We start from the raw sequence: 17,437 nt of genomic DNA, 5'->3' as shown, positions 1-17,437 counted from the left end.
AGGGCTGGGGAAAGGTGTGGTACCAGGAAATGTTTTGGGGAAAATCCTACATCTAGTTTCTTATAAGCAAAGAGAAATTTCTGGGAGAGACTAAAGAAACCAGTGTGCAGCAATACATGGCCTTTCTGCTTGCAAACCTACCTTTCCTCACGTTCCCTTTTTTGTTTACGAGCATGACGGTCCATCACACTAGTTTTAGTCCTTGTCTTCTTCCAGGAGTAGTAAAATTTCACCAGGCTGGCTATTGATTTGTCAGGAAGCTGCAAATTAAACATGTATCCTTTTATATGTTTATATGTAAAGTATCCCCAGAAGTTCACATACAATGGGTCTGTTTTTCCAAGGAACATCCAACCTCTTTACACTGGATTCTCTCAAAGGCTCAAGCAAGGCAGTTCTGCAACCTTTCCAAAAAAGATTTATGGGGGAGTGTTTCAGGTTAATGCCTACTATTTAGGACATGAAGATCTCTAAAGAGCATCTCAGCAAGCTTCCCTTCACCAGTCAAGCAGCTGGTTCCCTCCAGAATTGGGGAGCACAGCAAGAGCAAATCTGAAATGAGGCCTCAAAACTGAGATAACAGTTTTAAAGTCAGAACAGATCTAAAAGTCAACACAGACATATGTAAACAATCACAGAAACTGCTGAATTGCAAACACCCCAAACATATCTTTGATGTTTGGTTAAATAGGTTTATTCACAGCATTTACATGACAAAGTCTATTCAAAGGTCTCAACAAAGGATGTTTTCAAAAGGTGAAACATTACTGTACGGTGTACTGAGGGTACAGGAAAACACAAATTATTTTTTTGTCCTCTTACACAAATGCCATTACCCTGTAGCTAGGGAAGAAGAATCTACCTCCAAAAAGCATAAAACCACATTAAGACTAATTCTCTACTTTGGAGGTGCTCTACATGAGTGTTCTTACACAGGACTTTTAAAAAGTTAAAGTCCAGCCTTTTCTGCTGAATTAACTATGTTTTACTTAAGTGTCTGATTCCATTTGGAGGGCAGAGCAGATGGAGAGGAAAACAAAACAAAACTGAGCAAGAGCCAGATCTCTTTCACACAAACACTGCAGTTTAAGCCTTCACCTGAAACAAGTCTGGTTCTCAAACTGCAGACTGACTTTAGGTTCTAATAACTGATCACACCAGCACTCCCACTCTGGCCCACAGCTGCACACAGGCAGAAATCCATCAGCACTGGCAAAGCACAGGTGCTAAGTCAATGTCGTGTTGCCAACAGCCATGTAACAGGCTGGTGTTCTGAAATTAAAAAGAGTTCCACAGAACAAACTCAGGGACAAGGCTGTTCATGACAAACATCCACTTGGCTATAAACCTGTGCTGAGAGTGCCAAAATATCAGAACCATCTCCAGTAAATAATGTAACTTGCCTTTCATTCTCTGCCTTTGGAGGTTTGTCCCCTCAGTTCCAATGTGAACAGCTGCTGATGGGGCAGCATCTATAAACTAACAACTAACATGCTCCCGAGCTGTTGATTCCTGTCCCCTGCTAAACACAAAGCTTCGTGCCATTTAATTCCTTTCATGCAGAATCACTTCCCTGGGAGCAACAGTTAAAAAAATATATCATTACCTAGGGAACAGTGCATGAGCTTGGCATCCCTGTACTGGAATGCACTTCACTCAGGGACAGAGAGCCATGCTTCTGCACATAAACCTAATTGAGAATTTCTTGCTTTGGCAATTAACAAACCAATGACGGGCTTTATGTTCTCTTATTTCCCCAGGACATTTCCCTGCCCTATTTTCCCTCCCATATAAGAGGACAGGAATAAAGCAGCTTCTCTCTTCAAGAGTTCCATCGCCTGACCCAAGGGAGTGGGAGACCCTAGGACTCCAAGAATATTTGGAAATGAATGTCAGTGAAGGACAAGGTACATGAAGGAGGACATGACAAAAACAAGCCTCTGACAACCTTTTGAAAAGGGACCTTCATCCTTGGAAGGTAAGTGACCTTTTGCTTTTCAGCAGGATCAGCAACAGACCTGTGTCATGTGCTTTAAAGAGGCTGAACAGACTGCAACAGCCTAGACTCACTTCAAAGGGTCACAGATAGTGGAACTGGGTCTTGTTGGAACACTCAAGAGGCTGCTGTACTGATGGAGAGCAAAGAACAAAGTCTAGTTCCTACCCAGGTGATGAATCACTTGAAGACACTCTCAAGACACAATTAATACAAATTTTTACAACCCATCCTCTACCTCTTTCAAAAGAAAATTACACACTCCCTAGCACATCCCTTTCAGGCAAAAACCTGTCCTTAAAGTTTTCAACCATACATTTAAAACAATATCATTACCAACCAAAAGCAAAGGACTAAAGCTTGCAAGGATATACAAACCTTCATCACAGCATCCGCTGTGAAGCACAGACTTCATAATTAAAAAAAATTAATTCCTAAAAATCAGGCTGTAAGAAAGGAAATCAACTTTGCAGAGATGATCTTTACTGCATATGTGTAGGCACATGTGTACAGACCATGTCTGAATTTCAGCTGAGACAAACACTACCATAGCACACAGAGGACTGAAAACTGTAATTTCAAAAAAAAACCAAAAAACAAAAACAAAAACAAAAAAAAAAAAAAAAAAAAACCAAAAAAAAACCAAAAAAAACCAAAAAAAAACCAAAAAAACAAAAAAAAACCAAAAACAAACAAACAAAAAAAAAAACCACAGTCATAGTTTATCCTGAACCAGTAAAGTACTTCAGGAAAACACTTCTACAGAGACTCTCGGAATAATATTGTTTCTTTCTACTCATGGCAGCATTTTCCCTCTAACATTCCCTTTGGCCTGTTCACTCTCAAGAGCATTAGACACACATTCAGCACAAATAGCACTGTAGACAACAGTCTGTTCTGCTTGTCCACTCCTGTGAAACTACTTACCATCTGCTGGATCCTGTGAAAGGTTTTCCCATGGAAACTGAAGGCCTGTTCAAACAAGACCTTGTCTTCCACTGTCCACTCATCTGGGAATGGAGTAAAGTTTGGCAAATCTGCCAAAGACTTCTCAATGTTGTGCTTGTGCCAAAACAGCATCCCAAGAGCCTGGAAATAATACAGATACCAAAGTGATAATTGTAATAAAAAGAAATATTACTTGAAAACGGTAAGGGAGAACAACAACATTTTTTCTCAGGCAACACATTAGACATAATTTTAATTCTCAGCTACATCAAATGCTTTTCTGAGTGCAAGAAACCTGGAATCTGCTCCCCAGCTAGGCTGTGAAGACCAGCCTGAAAAGCCACACAGGCATTACATAATAAAAGATTAGCAACAGAAAGGTGAGAGAAAAAACTTAAGAAATTATTTCAGCTTTACTGATCATTACTGATCATAGTATGCACAGATAAGCTAAGCAAAGGCTTGGGGAAGTCTACCTAAAAAAGACTGAATGAATGCAGCTTCTTTCCAGTGCTGGACTCCATTTCCTGGAAATTAGAAGGATGGTTTAGTAGACTGGGGGTTTTTATAATTGTTTATGGGGTTCTTTCTGAGGGAGAAGGGGAAAAGCAGAAGATAATGAAACAAGAACTGGAAGAAGGAAAGGCAGAGAACACGCACCACCTTGACTTGATGCTAAAAAGTCCCAGTCCCAAAGGAGGAATAAATCTCACTTATTCTGGGGACAGCTCTTTTGTTCCCTTGAGAGAGGCCCCATTTTGCTGTTGCAGCCTCTGGTTCTCAGTTCCAAAGACAAAGTGCCTGTTGCTTCACCACCTGCAAACTATTCCCCTTCTGCTGTCTCCAAGACAGAGAGGGAGAGGGGGGCTCTCCCAGGGCTCCACAGCCCCTGTGTGTTATGAGACAACACTACCTCTGGCATGTCAGCAACCACAGCGAGTCATTTTGGGAAGGCCTGACACTGCAGAGCTAAAAACCAGCCTTTCACAATTGCTATGAAGTGAAAACAATCCCCAACATGCTGAGCAAAACGTAAGAATAACCAGCTCACCATATGCAAACTCAGCTCAGTTTCGCAGCCATAGTTACCCTCATCTGGCTGCCCAGCATTACAAAATTCCTCCAAAATCGGGGTTTCCCCATTATGCTTTGCTATGCAAAAAAAGCAGTTCCTTTACGGGATCTCATGCCCCTGAGATTCTACAGAGAGCATTCATAAAAATGTAAGTGCTATCCAGGATCTTGCCCAGACCCTACTGGACTCTCAGTGCTGCCCAGACACCGTCTCCTCCCTTCTGCCACCAAGTAGTAATCTCAGCTGAAGGCACTCAAGATGTCACAGAAGCCACATAGACATTCTGGCAAGGATGGGGTCAAAGATACTATTTTGCAGTCATAAAGGACTGAGTTTTCTCTCCCCTGACAACCTTCTTCATCTTCAAATATGAGATCTACCTGATATCCCTATGAGAAAGAAAGGGATAAAAAAGGAGCAAGACATTTTGGGAGGGCAGTGTAGCATTAAATAGTACTAAGGATAGTGAAGACTGAGGGGAGAGCTGCTTAAAGCAAGAGGTAAGCAAATAGATTTTCCTTAGAGGCTTGTTTAACAGGAGATCAGTACTCCTCTCCCACCTGCCCTGGAAGAACTCTGCACTCATACACAGGTGAGCACAGGGCCTTCCAAGGCTGCTTTGTCCCAGGGTGTCTGACAAAGGCTGGCAGGTAAGCCCAGGTCACAGCCAGACTTACTGTGGTGCTTCCACAAGTCTGTGACTACCACAGCTCAGCACAGCCGCCCACAGCGGTCTGCACCACCAGCTGAATGAAGCACCTGCCCTGCCAGAGCTCACTGGCCTGTGGGGAGGCTTGCCCTGTGGCTGGCCAGGCTGCAGGGACTCCCACCAGCACAGTCCTGAGCCTCCAGCCATGCTCCAACAGCAGCAGAGCCAACAGCAGGGCACTCAGCCATGGGCAAGGGGAGTGAAAGGACAGGGATGGAGCCGGGCTGGCACAGAGCGGGCAGCTGGACAGGAACACTGCTGGGCAGAGGAGAACCAGCCAGCATCCAGGAGAACACCCCAGCATCCTGCCAGCAGCTCCCACTCCCCTCAGCACACAGACTGGCACACCTCAGCCTTTAAGGGGATTTTTGGGCAGTGGGCACAGGTGGAGAAAAGACAATCTCTATACAATGACTGTTAGCCAAGCCACTCGGACAGGGGAGCAAAGTGACCGGCTGCCAGGGGAATGTGTGTGTGGGAGAGGGCTGCCTTGGCCAGCAAAGCCCAGAGACAGTGGCCAATTGCTAAAGTGAGCTTTTACTGGCTTCCAGGGAGTCTCTATCAGCCTGTCCAGTTACCCAGCCAACAGCAACTCTGATGATACCTGCTGAAGACAGAGTTTCCCTTGATGACACAAATAATCATCCTGATTTGAAAGCCTTGACACTTTTCCCTGTAATACAAAATGAATGTGTGCCTTCCAGAGCAATACAAGCTAAATCCTCTCCAGTTATTTCCTAAAAATGCCTAGCACAGCTTTCTAGGAAATCCCAAAGGACATGGGAAACATGTTTAACTCCAGAGTATTATGTGAAAGTGCTACAGAAGGAATAAGAAAATTTTTAGGAGCAGGGACAATTTGCAAGCTGCTCAGCTGCTTTACACTCTGATGTGGCGAGTCATGCAACTTCTGTACACAAAGGGGGAGAGAAAAATGGAGAAAAAGACTTCAAGGAATGAGTGGGAGGTCTATATTTTCAACAGTAAAATTAATGCAACTCTCTGTTAGCTAAATTTAAGTTTTCCAAACCACTAGAATTCAGTGGGTTTTTTAAAAAAAATCATAAGCTTCATTTTCATCAGTCTTCTGATGAAAATGAATGTTCCAAACAGCACTTCACCACTAAAATAATGAAACCCACTTCTACTCTTCCAAGACCAACTCTCTTGAAAAATGTTATCCACAATAACCAATACTAAGGTATACCAGTATCAGCTGGAAAGAGTTACCATTTTGATTTTCATTATAAGTTCACAGCCTTTTAATGCCTGTTCACTTTATTGTTATTTTCTGCTCTTGGAAACTACAATTATCAAGTCTGATCATTCTTGGTTTTGTCAGAAATTTTTGCTGGCTATCTCAGCTTCAGTCTTCTTGTTTAGCAAGAAGTCTTTGAGCATGAGTATCAACCACTGAAAGTCTGACTCAAGGATGACAGCAGAATCATTTACATAGAAGCCCTTGCCCATCCTAAGCATTTGTTTCTATGCTCACAGCCTCTGTCTGAACAATTTCATAAACTTTCAAGTTTTTATACTTGTAGAGACAGTGTGTGATTTGCCAATACTGTAAGTCATGGGATTCCCTGCCTTCCCTTTCCGAGCAAGTATTAGTGCATGAGGAAACTCCACAGAACTCAGAAAAGTTTCTGAGGCACAGATCTACTCATCTCCCCAGCAAGTTTTTAAATCATTGTCTGTTAACACAGTAAAGATTAGTACACAATCCTAAACCACAGAGAATAAAGGAGAGGTCTGTTCCTCAGACCAGCACTTCTATCCCTAGGTTACAGGTACTGGCTAAGGTCAGTGGCTGCTGGCAAAGTCATCCCGTTTACTGCATTGACAGCCAAGGTGCTCATCTGTGAAATGCAAAATGATTTGCAACACAGTTTTAAAGTAAATAACTGTGGGTATTGGTTTGCCTCAGAAAAGCACATGATGGTTCAATAGCTCATTAATAACTGCCAAGACATCCATGAAGCAGAGATGGAGCAGTCAGCTGGAAACTGCAGCACAATCAGGCAGCTGTCCAAAGATAAGCCAATCTTTTTAATGTTGTTTAGGGGCTCTGAAAGTGCTCAAGTAGCAGTCACCAGAGGAAGCATAATACTCATGGCCAGACTCCATTAGAAATTATAATGGTTTTGTTGTTCTTCTTTTGACTCTTGATGTAAAAGTAAGGGTGAACTCTGTATCCACAGAGCACAGGCTACTATTAGGAACAGTCAGTTTTGGGACAAGTAGTAGAGGAGAAAACATAGAAGGTACAGAAAGAAAGAAAAACTTCCAGGCAGTCACTTAAAGTCATGTTTGAATACTTCCTGAAAAATACTTTAAAATAAAGTATTCAAAGGGTTGTTACCTGCTCCATATTGTATCCATGTTTCTCTTTAGCAATGGCAATATATTCATCCACTGAAAAACAAAGAGAAGATGTTAAGTACATTTCGTATAATGATCTCATCTCATCTTCCCTTCCCAGTCTAAAACCCAGATGTGCAGCTCTGACTTCAGCCCTCCACAGACAACTGTCATGAACAGCTACTGTTTCCAACAATTCAGGAACAGAAGGAAACATAAGAAAAACAAGCCACCAGACAAACTATGTATTTTCCTTAACAAGCCTAAATGGTCCACGATATCTAATCCAGTTCCAGTACTTCTGAAACCCTGCCTCTAGTATTTCAGAACTTGTTCATCAAAACTGTAGACATGACTGTGTCAGCTACTTTTTGGGGTGTGTGTTCATTTTGCAGTGGGTTTTTTATTGGTTGTTTGGTGGCAATTCCTTTTAATATCCCCAAAGTAGTTGTTTTCTGAAGGAAAAATAACCCCAGAACACAATCCATATCTTCCAATACTGCCAGTATCCTTGTGTTGCACAACCACTGCAGATATCTTGGTAATTTTTTCAATTCTTAGGTTTCAGCAGTTTTTATCTTGGACCAAACCCCACACTCTTGCATCATTATGCCCAATGAGCTTTTAATCTCTACAATGTGAACATGCCCTCAGAAGTTGTATTTTGTATAGATGGGACTAAACCCAAATGTCTTTCACTCGGAGTGACTGAGCCCACATTATATCCAACAACACCCATTTGAAAAAATGGATCAAAGTCAGTAGCAGTGGCATTCCAAAGTCTGTGCCCTTGTGCCTGATCATTATTAACCATACTGAAATTATAATAACACCCTTGAAAACAAAAAAAATAATTTAAAAGGTGAGACTCCTACTTCACCTAGTGGAGTGGAAGATGCTAGAAGCACTGGTTGTCTGTACAATCCCCAACAATATGCTAGTACCCTGACCTAAAACTGACACACACAGAGCCAAAGTTTTCATCCCTCTACAAAATTTGGACTTCACAATGAGTCTCACAGCAATGAGCTCAAAAATCATCCCCCCTTCTTTTTCTACAGATACACGGGGAGGGATGAAAGCACCAGACTCATGGAGAGTGTGTGCAGCAAGGAAATGGTTCTGTAACTCTGCAGCTAAGGAAGCTACATTTCCCACAGTCTGAACTTCATGATTAACTTCAGCTCTCAAATGAGCTTCTCACGTATTTTCTACTTTTATAAATACTCTTATGGAATAGTATGGCATTCTTTAAAGCTTTTCCTTCAAGCTGTGGCAGTCCTCAATTATTCCTTCAGCTTGTTAAACTAAGCTATAAGCTCAAAAGGTACTGGTGAAAACAGAAAGGATAAATCAGAAAATGCACAGTAGGAGAGCTTCAGCCTCTTATTTTCAACTTGTCATTAATAATAAGAATTTAGATCTAGGTACTTAAAGTAGACATCCCATTTTTAGACTTGCCAATATGACATGTGATAGTAATCACAGACGTTCATCTGGAAAAGGAAAGTACAAAAATTTTGTGTTAATTTTCACAAAAAGGTGCTGGAAAAGAGGGCTTTAAGTGTCCTGCAAAAGTCCATGAAAATATTAATACAGTCATATGTTGTGGCAGAAGAGCATGCTATAAACACAGGCACAGTTCCACATTAACAAGAACATTCCATGAGATTCTTGTCCTTCCAAGCTCCCACCTGCACACAATGGCAACTCCCAACAGGCTGACAAACCTGTTCATTGCTCCATGGTCTAGATCCATTCAGTAAAAGTTTTATTAGCCTGCTGGAAAAAGACCTAGGCACAACCATTCATTTGCACTGTTACAACACAAACACATCTATCTCTCTAAGTCAACAAATTATTTCTAAGAACCATGTTGAATTGGGATGAAAACCATCCCTTCTTGTGAACAACCTCTTCTTGCACAAAGGAAACATAATAAAATATTTGAAAATGCAGTGGAGGTGCTTGGCACAAAGACCAACTTCCTAGGCTGAATTTGCTGCATTGCCTAATAGAACATCCTGTTGCCGATGCCCAGTATGAATCCTGAAAATCAGCTTCACTACAGGAAAAAAAAACAACTTCAAAACCACATCCCAACTAGAGAACATGATCCAGAAGGGACACACAGGGTAAACAGGGACAGAGAAGGGAACTGCCTCATACACACACATCCCTTCCCCCCACATTTCCAATGGGGCAGGGAACATCAGCAGGACGGGGGCAGAACAGCAATTTCAGGTGTTTCCAGAGTTATAAAACCACAACAAGAACAAAGGCTGCCAGGAAACCCTACAAGCAGCATTTCCCTGTTCAGCTAAATGCTCTTTGCTTCCTTAAAAAACAGGTATTGCACATGCAGTGTTATATATTTTGTGTAAGGAGGACGTGAAGGAAGGAGGAGGGAAAGGAGCTGAATTCTCTCAAGTCCAAGGCTGAATTAAGCTCCTGAATGCTAAGTACTACTGCATTAACTACCTTGCTTTCACCGTGGAAAGATCTACAGCTCCTCATTTGACTTCAGCATCTTATCCTTTAATACATACAGAGAAGAGATGAGGTTGTTCTCCTTTCCAGCATATTATTTTATGCCTGATGTTGTTAAGCAATGAAAACATACTTGCTCCCCAAAATATCATTACAGGATTTTCTCTCCTGACTAAGAAAGAATATTAGCAAGGTCCCCACATATCAATAGGATTTCTCTTCAAATAAGTCAATACACTACTGAGTCAAACAGTAGATTATGAGTGACTAGACACCATGAAGGTAAGCTTTCAGGAAAAGATGCTTTTACTGTCACATTAGGTTCTGCAACGCCTCAGTATTATATCTCATTGTTACAGTGGAGGAAGAGGAAAGAATAAGAAAAAGGTAATAAGGCAGCACATGAGCACACGGCAATACTACTCCTAAACAGTAAAAGAGCATTTGTGGGTAAAGGACAGACAAGGAATACACCACTGCACTCTCCTCTTGGCTTGTTTCCTGCCTGCTTACTGCCAATCTAGCCCCTTCTCTTGTCATTTCTTGGTTAATTGTGAGCTCACTCGCTCTGATGCTTGCACCATCCAAGAGGAATGACAGTCCCTTAAGGAATCCTTCCATCGCTCTTTCTTTACCTCCCCTCTCCATATGAAGTAAGCAAGCAAGAGCACCAGCTGACTCACAGGATCCCTTTAGTCTCCCATACCAGTAAAGCCTGGAATTGCCACAAGCTAAATGCTTTACATGCCACACCAGATAAAGAAGTGTCCTCTTCCATCTCTGCCTTCCCTCCACACTCCTAGCAAGTACAGGGCAGCAGGCACGTGAAATTCTGCTCACTGCATTTCAGTGACATTCAGTCACGCCCAGCGTGTAACCCAGCAATCTGTTTAGACATCACAGTTCAGAGCCAGAGAAGCCTGGGGCAGAGCCCTGCTTAGACCAGAAGAGACAGCTTGCCAGCCCAGTTCTGAGCTGCTTTCCAGAAGAGAACAAGCAAGAGCAGCAGAGCAATCCCAGTCCATTTCCCCCAGCATAAAATACACTACACCAAGCTCTCTTCCTACCAGCATGACTTTTCCCTGAACAGGGTAGATAAGAGCATCACACCTCCCATCCAACTCATTTCCCTACACCAGAAAGATATTTCAACACAGACCAGGCCAAAAATGCAATGATACTTGAATAGAGACAGTTGTGTGACACATAAGATGCATTGCTCCTGTGAAGGCTCTTGTTGCTACTAGAAACCAGATGGGGGGAGGGACGGAGAAGAGAACCATAAACTGTATTTCTTCACCTACTTGGCTGCACTTCTTCTCTTACATGCATTTTAGCTGTGTTGGAGTGAGCAGGATCCCTCTGTCTACCCCACACCCAAAATGGAGTGAGCACTGGCCCATAGAGCCCCTTCCTACAGCCAGTCATGCTCAGGAAGGCAGGAATAGCACAAAAGGCAGGGATACAAAGGGAACAGAGCCTCACATACACACTGCCAACAGCAAAGAGGGGCAGAGAGTGCTCAGATGCGAAAGCACATCTCCTGATTAAAAAATGACTGAAGGATCCTAGGTGTAGCACTAAGACAGACAAAGAGATAAAGGAAATGGAAAGCAGTGGCAAAGGAAGCACAGAAAGATACTTCCACCCCCCTGCCCTCCAGAGAGGGGAGTTTGACCAAAATCATCCTTAATCCCCTGAATTTTGTGTTCTTGTTCCCAGCCAGCTTTCTCATAAAGACTTGCCTTTTGCTAACCACCTCCCTGCAAAAATTCCTCGCCAGAGGCAAAAGAAAGAGGACCCTCTTGGCTGATACAGGAAAGGAGGAACAAGAGCAAACAACTGCATTGCTGATTTTCAGTCTCTCATCCTTGAACAGTGAATTGAGACGTAAAACATGAGCATTTATTTCAGGAGGGCGGGAGAGCTCTGAAAAGAGAAATGCCTGAAAATGATGACTCCCCTCATCACCATTTCATCACATTATGATCTCTCTGAGTGGGTCTTGTGGAGAATTTCTCCCCCCCCAACCAAATTGCTTCTCAATGACCCCACAAGAATCAGATTGTGTTCAGCAGACTCAGTGACCCCAAGGCAGGTTTGCAGCAAGAGTGAGTGTGCTAAAGCCTATAGGAAGCAACAGGAATGCAGAGGTAGAGCTGTTGCTGCAACCTCAGCTCACCCCTATTACTAGGGTACTGCAGGAGCTCTAACACTTTGCATATTACGTGATGCAATACCCTGACAGAACAGGGTGAAATGAGGACAAAAGCAGCATCCTTCGCAGCCTCAGTAATGTGCTTCACAGCGTTTGATCAATGCTGGAACCTGCAAGGAATTCTGGATGTCGCTATACATCCTTTCCTCCCCTCCATCTCCCTTGAGAAAAGGAGGAAAAATAAAGGAATAAAAGGAAAAAAAAAAAAGAGAGAGAGTCAAGACCCAAAATAAATCAATACTATATAAAGAAAATAAGAATATGTAGACACACACACACACACGTGAAACTTTTCCGAATTCCAAAACACAATTATGATGGTATGCAAACGAGCGAGCAGAGTTTTTGCCTCGCCTATAAAAATGAGCAGCTGCATTGCTGTCACGCTGCCCTGGCGGCACTGGTGGAACACTCCTGCCATCTCGTGGTCCCAGCTCGGGAAGAGGAGGCTGCCAAAATCACACAGTCTGCTCAACTGTCACCCTAAAGTTAGCTGCAACTGCAGGGGAAGCAGGCAAAGATCCTGAACAAAATCACATAAAAGAAACTAAACTCCACCTGATCTTAGAGGTCGTTCTAACCTTAATTATTCTATGTTCTTATTCAAAAGTTCTTATGCCTTGGAAAAGCTTCTTCTTGGTAAGATGTGATGTAACAAGTAGGAGAATAGTGGGAGACAGAGCACAGACTGTTCTGTGTCCTGTGCTGACTCACCTGGGCAGGCACACAGCCTCCTTTAACACTGTTTCTAGGAACAGAGAGTGCTAGTTACACAGACGGGAAGGCTACTTAAAAACCACTTCACACAACTGAAGGCATAAGAGGATTTAGGCTTCAAGTCCACTGCATCTGCAGCAGGTGAGGATAAAAGCCTGGATGCAATTGCAAGGCAAAGGAAAACTTACCTCATATCTGGAGAAGCTTACTTGAATAGGACCAAGAGAGAATATGCTGCAGCAGGGCATGGTAACTTGAGTCATGGGACTCCACAGTATCTTATCAATTTCCCACCCACTTACCTCCCTATTGCTCATTGATACTTGTATATAATCTCTTGTCCACGCACCATAGGGTGCCACTGAATGAAAAGTCTACTACAGTAGCAGAGTCTGACTAACCACCCCTATCCTCCATCCACCTTGTGAGGACAAGAACCTGCCTGGAATGCCAGACAAACTGTTCCACTCAAACTTTCCCAGCACATCAGTTTCCTCACCCAAGCATGCAGTTAAAGGCATACAAGCACTGAGTGGTGGCTGAAAGTAAGGAGATGCTCTGACCTCCCAGGAGGGGCAGTCCTGGACCATCCTGTCACAAGCCCTACCCACGGGCTGTCCCCTTTTCCTGTACCAGCTCTAGAGCCTCTCAAGGCACTGACCACCTCCAAAGCAGAAAGCTATTCATGGAAGTTTTATATGGTTGTGTACCATATGAAAATCCCTTTTGTTGGGAGGTCACACAAGCCTGAGAAAAGATGAGCCCTCCTAGTTTCAGCAACTATGAGACTGGCTCGAGCCAAAAGTGCGACTCATTCCTTGCCCCAGGCCAGCACAGTGGCAGGGGTGAGCAGGCAGGTAGGAACAGGTCTAGGTAAACTTGCAGTGGTGAGGAAGAAGTTGTTCACAGAACCACACCTGGAGCACAGAAACTGCAACCTGAGAGAGAATAAATCAAGGAATAAAATGGAGTGCCCCACTGCTGGGAGGTTTGTCCCTTTAGAGACCCCAATACCTACCAAGATTTTCCTTTGTCACACAAAGGCAAGCAGAGCACACTAATAAACTAAAAAGAAACACCACATTTCCTACCTCATTTTTTATTATTTTTAACACTGCTCTTTGCATGGCCTGCATCTAAGGACAAGTTCAAGGTTGAAACCTCAGTGATGGTTAAAGATGCCACTTATCTTCCTTTAGATTTTGCTTCACCAGCTAGAAGGCTGTACTACAGACACTGGTGTACTGAAAAATTACCATATTTTTTGTGGCTTGCCAAAACTATATTAAACTCTTTACCAGGAAAGACCTTTAGTTAGTACACATGTAACTTTTAGAGCCTTTACCAACATATGTTCCTTCCTGAAGTCGTACCCTTTGCTGACACCATCACACCATGAAAAGTCTCAACACACTGTGCATATACACGGGGCAGTGTGCTAATGAGGACTGCCATAAGGAAAGCCAGATGGCTGATGCTCTCTGCTGCTGCTGTTCTCCTTCAGAAAGGCCATGTGGATGCCCATGGTAAGGACAGCCACAAAGGATCCTCTGGGTAGAAAGCCTGCTTCTTACACATCTATCATGTTCAACCTTCAGTCAGAAATTTGCTCAGCCATAGCATAATTTGCCATAGCAAACTGAACACCACTTTACTGGAGGGATGGCACAGGTTTAAATATCTACAGAGCCCTGAGCACCATGAACCCAGATGCTGCCAGATGTACTACAGAAAAGGATGAGAGAGACCTGACAGGGCTGTAACAAAGAAGAAATACTGTGTTTGGGACCTAGCAGAGAACAGGAAGAGCCAAACTGGACAACCATGGGACCCAAACTGTGACCACATGGAATCTGCAAGCCTGATCCCAAATCAGACACAGACACTAGACTGTATTAAATGTAATTATCAGAGCAATTGATATTGGGTTTAAAGCCCATGTGAGAACAGAAACCCAGCGCACGTTAGCTTTTGGCAGGGATAAAACACTCATTCCCATGTATAACCTTCCAAGACAGAAAGAAGTTACAGACAGGATAAATACACACAGCAAACACCTAAACAACAGAGTTTATGGCAGAATAGCTCTTTGCATTATTCATTACACTGCTCTCAATTCAGTCTGAGAAGCCCTAAAGCCAGATTTATTCTGCTGTCAAACCATGGCTTGAGTTCACCCTACTGGGAGGTTACAGCCTTGGATTATACACCAACTACAGGCAGCAACACACCCAAGCAACTCAAGTAGCAACATTATAAATACAGTTGTGACAAAAGGTAGATTATTTAAAAAAAAAAAAAAAAAAAAAAAAAAAAAAAAAAAAAAAAAAAAAAAAAAACAACAACAACAAAAAAAAAAGCATACTGTTCAGTGCAGGGGATTCTAACTTAGGTTAGAAGAAACCTCCTTTGCACAGATTTTTGTATAGAAATTATCATGCTCACTCCTTGAGAGTGCCTGATCTAGTGAATGCTTTCCAAAAGCCGTATTTGCTAATTTGAAAACAAAACAAAACAAAACAAACAAAAAACCAACAACAACACACCAGTTTGACTCATACTAATGACAGAATCAGTATAGGAAACCACAGAGTCAGGTTACAAACAATCTAATACAAGGCTTCAATACCCTGCCTAGGAACATTCTCAGCTCTTTATCCATGTCATGCTTTATACATTGAAATTCTTGGTCTGCAAAACAGTCAGCAAGAACACCATAAAGCTTCATTGAGTAACCTGCTGCCAACCAGCTTCAGAAGCCACCAAGGAACATCCAGACTGAAAACACTCTCAAGAGGGCAAAACCTTTCACAAGGTCCATTTTCCCACTTCAAAGAGATTTTGAAAGCTCCTTAAAACCAGAAGTATTATATTTTCTGCTGTTGTAGGAATGCAGACTGAAAGCCCTGTATGAGAGCCAGGCTTCCTATACAGCATGTGTAACTCCATTTCCCCACAACACAGGGTCTTTGTGCAGCATGAGGGCACACACACAAGGGGTACGTGAGAGCAGAATAGCCATCAGGTTAAATTACAGCTCATTATTATTGCTACTGATAATAAGGCCTGTGACAAGAAAGGAGAAGGCACGCTGACTCTCTTTATATTGGACACAAAAGCAAAAGAAATGATCAATTTGTCCCCTGGCTACCTCCTTGAGGGATGTCACTTGGGCAGAAAGGAAGCATCGGGCAAGCCAGCAGTCAGCAAGAGGAAGGAGACAAGTCTGAGTCACACAGTTGCTGCCCTCAGCAGATGTGGATCACCCTACTACAGACAGTTCAGCCTCTGGGAGACACTAACACTCAGTGAATCCATTCTTGCACTTATCTACTTCCTACAGGCTTAGAAGCAGAAGAGGCACAAAGATTCTCTGACCTAGCCAAGAAGTCCATGTAGAAAGCAAGGTTCCACAGTCAGATCTCGGATAACATCATCCTTACAGTAGCCTCTAAACCAAACCAATAGTGTTATGTTGGTAGATCTTAAGGTTTTAAAATACCTGTCAAATTAAGCTGATTTAGAAAAAAAAAACATGCTACAGATTCATACAGCACATGCTGAAACTTGTATTACATGCAGGCTCTCAGTTCTCAAGGCTGACCCAAAGATACTCTGTGGAAAAGCCCATCATAAACCAATGTTTAAACTAAATGTAAATGTAAACTAAATAGACACTGGAATATCAGTGGTGGGTTATCATGGCTTTTAGCCAGGAGTTAGAAACCCAGTCCTTACTGAGAAGTTATTATGTATATATATTACCACTAATCCTTACAGTGCTAGAAAATTCACTGCTACCCTACCACAATTTGAACCTGCACAAGAAGCACATGAACAAGGAAGTAACTTAATGTAGAGCACAAAAGTAAGAGTACAGGAAAATTAAGTAGTAGGAGTGGAGTTCCTAATTAGAGCAAATAATGCCACAGCAAACACATAATGATGAGGGAAGCTCTGGCACATGTCCTGGAGAAAGCCAAGCTGCTTTGCCTCCTGCACTAGCAGGTCTGTAAAGGTCACACTTGGCAGCATATGAACTCATCATAGCAAGCTGTTATGGCCATGACCTCCTCAAGCATTCCTCCATGGAGACATCTCCCACAAGAACTCCTCCCTGCCTGTGCACAGCTTCCATCCCAGACCTATAAACACATACTTGCTGACTAACTTTGCTCTAAGGAAATTTAACAAAAAAAAAAGAACACAGAAAGTTACCTTTAGTTCCCTGACCCTGCCTATTTTTTACTCACAGCCACCATAAGAGACCAGAAAGAACAAGCTTGTCCTCTGAAATGCCCCAAGTCTACCGTGCCCAGCAAGACTGGAGCACTCAGCCCGTCCCAGGGCTGGGCAGAGCAGCGTGAAGCAGCTGCAGCCTCCTGATTCTCGTCACACTGGTCCTACAACTCGCACAGCGCCAACCAGGCTGGCTAAGGCTGCTCCCAAACGTATTCCAGAGCAAGGCTCACTGCCAGGGTAACTCTCAACACAGCTATCATCACTCCATTACATCCACATCCTCCTGTCTCTAAACTTCTCTTAGGAAAAAAGCTCCTTCCGAGCGCCAGCACTGCCTCAATCCCGCAGCAGCCGGCATTTCCAAAGTGGGTCATCTTGACACGTTCCAAGAAGGCCTGGATCACACTGCAGTGGAAAGGAGGAACAAACAGGTGGCAGGAGAGAACAAGGCACATGAAGAAACTGGTGACTATCTCCCCCCTCCAGCACAGCAGCAAAAATTCCCACAGGATAACACAGCTACCTCAGCTAAGACATCCCTCTCCTGGATACTCTCCAACATATTCTCTCCTTCAGGCTTTTTTGTCTGTGGGATTTGGAGAAAATAACCAAACCAAACAACAAAACACAACAACACAATCCAATGTACCTTTGTTACAATCCATTCAAATACACACT

The 17,437-nt window shown here is 43.0% G+C and overlaps 1 protein-coding gene across 1 annotated transcript in view; it reads right to left on the bottom strand.

Annotated features, from left to right (window-relative positions):
* The window catches only part of RCOR1 (REST corepressor 1), an 83,040-nt gene that overhangs the window by 16,468 nt on the left and 49,135 nt on the right, over nucleotides 1-17,437 (bottom strand). The window contains exons 4-6 of the mRNA XM_056493570.1: nucleotides 7,094-7,146; nucleotides 2,924-3,085; nucleotides 142-260 (exon numbers count right to left, since the gene is read on the bottom strand). Coding sequence (XP_056349545.1) covers nucleotides 142-260; nucleotides 2,924-3,085; nucleotides 7,094-7,146 — 334 coding nt within the window. The remainder of the gene's footprint in view (nucleotides 1-141; nucleotides 261-2,923; nucleotides 3,086-7,093; nucleotides 7,147-17,437) is intronic.

This window comes from Oenanthe melanoleuca, chromosome 5 (genome assembly GCF_029582105.1).
Source record: "Oenanthe melanoleuca isolate GR-GAL-2019-014 chromosome 5, OMel1.0, whole genome shotgun sequence".
Taxonomy (NCBI): domain Eukaryota; kingdom Metazoa; phylum Chordata; class Aves; order Passeriformes; family Muscicapidae; genus Oenanthe; species Oenanthe melanoleuca.
This window is presented reverse-complemented; position numbering and strand designations above follow the sequence as displayed.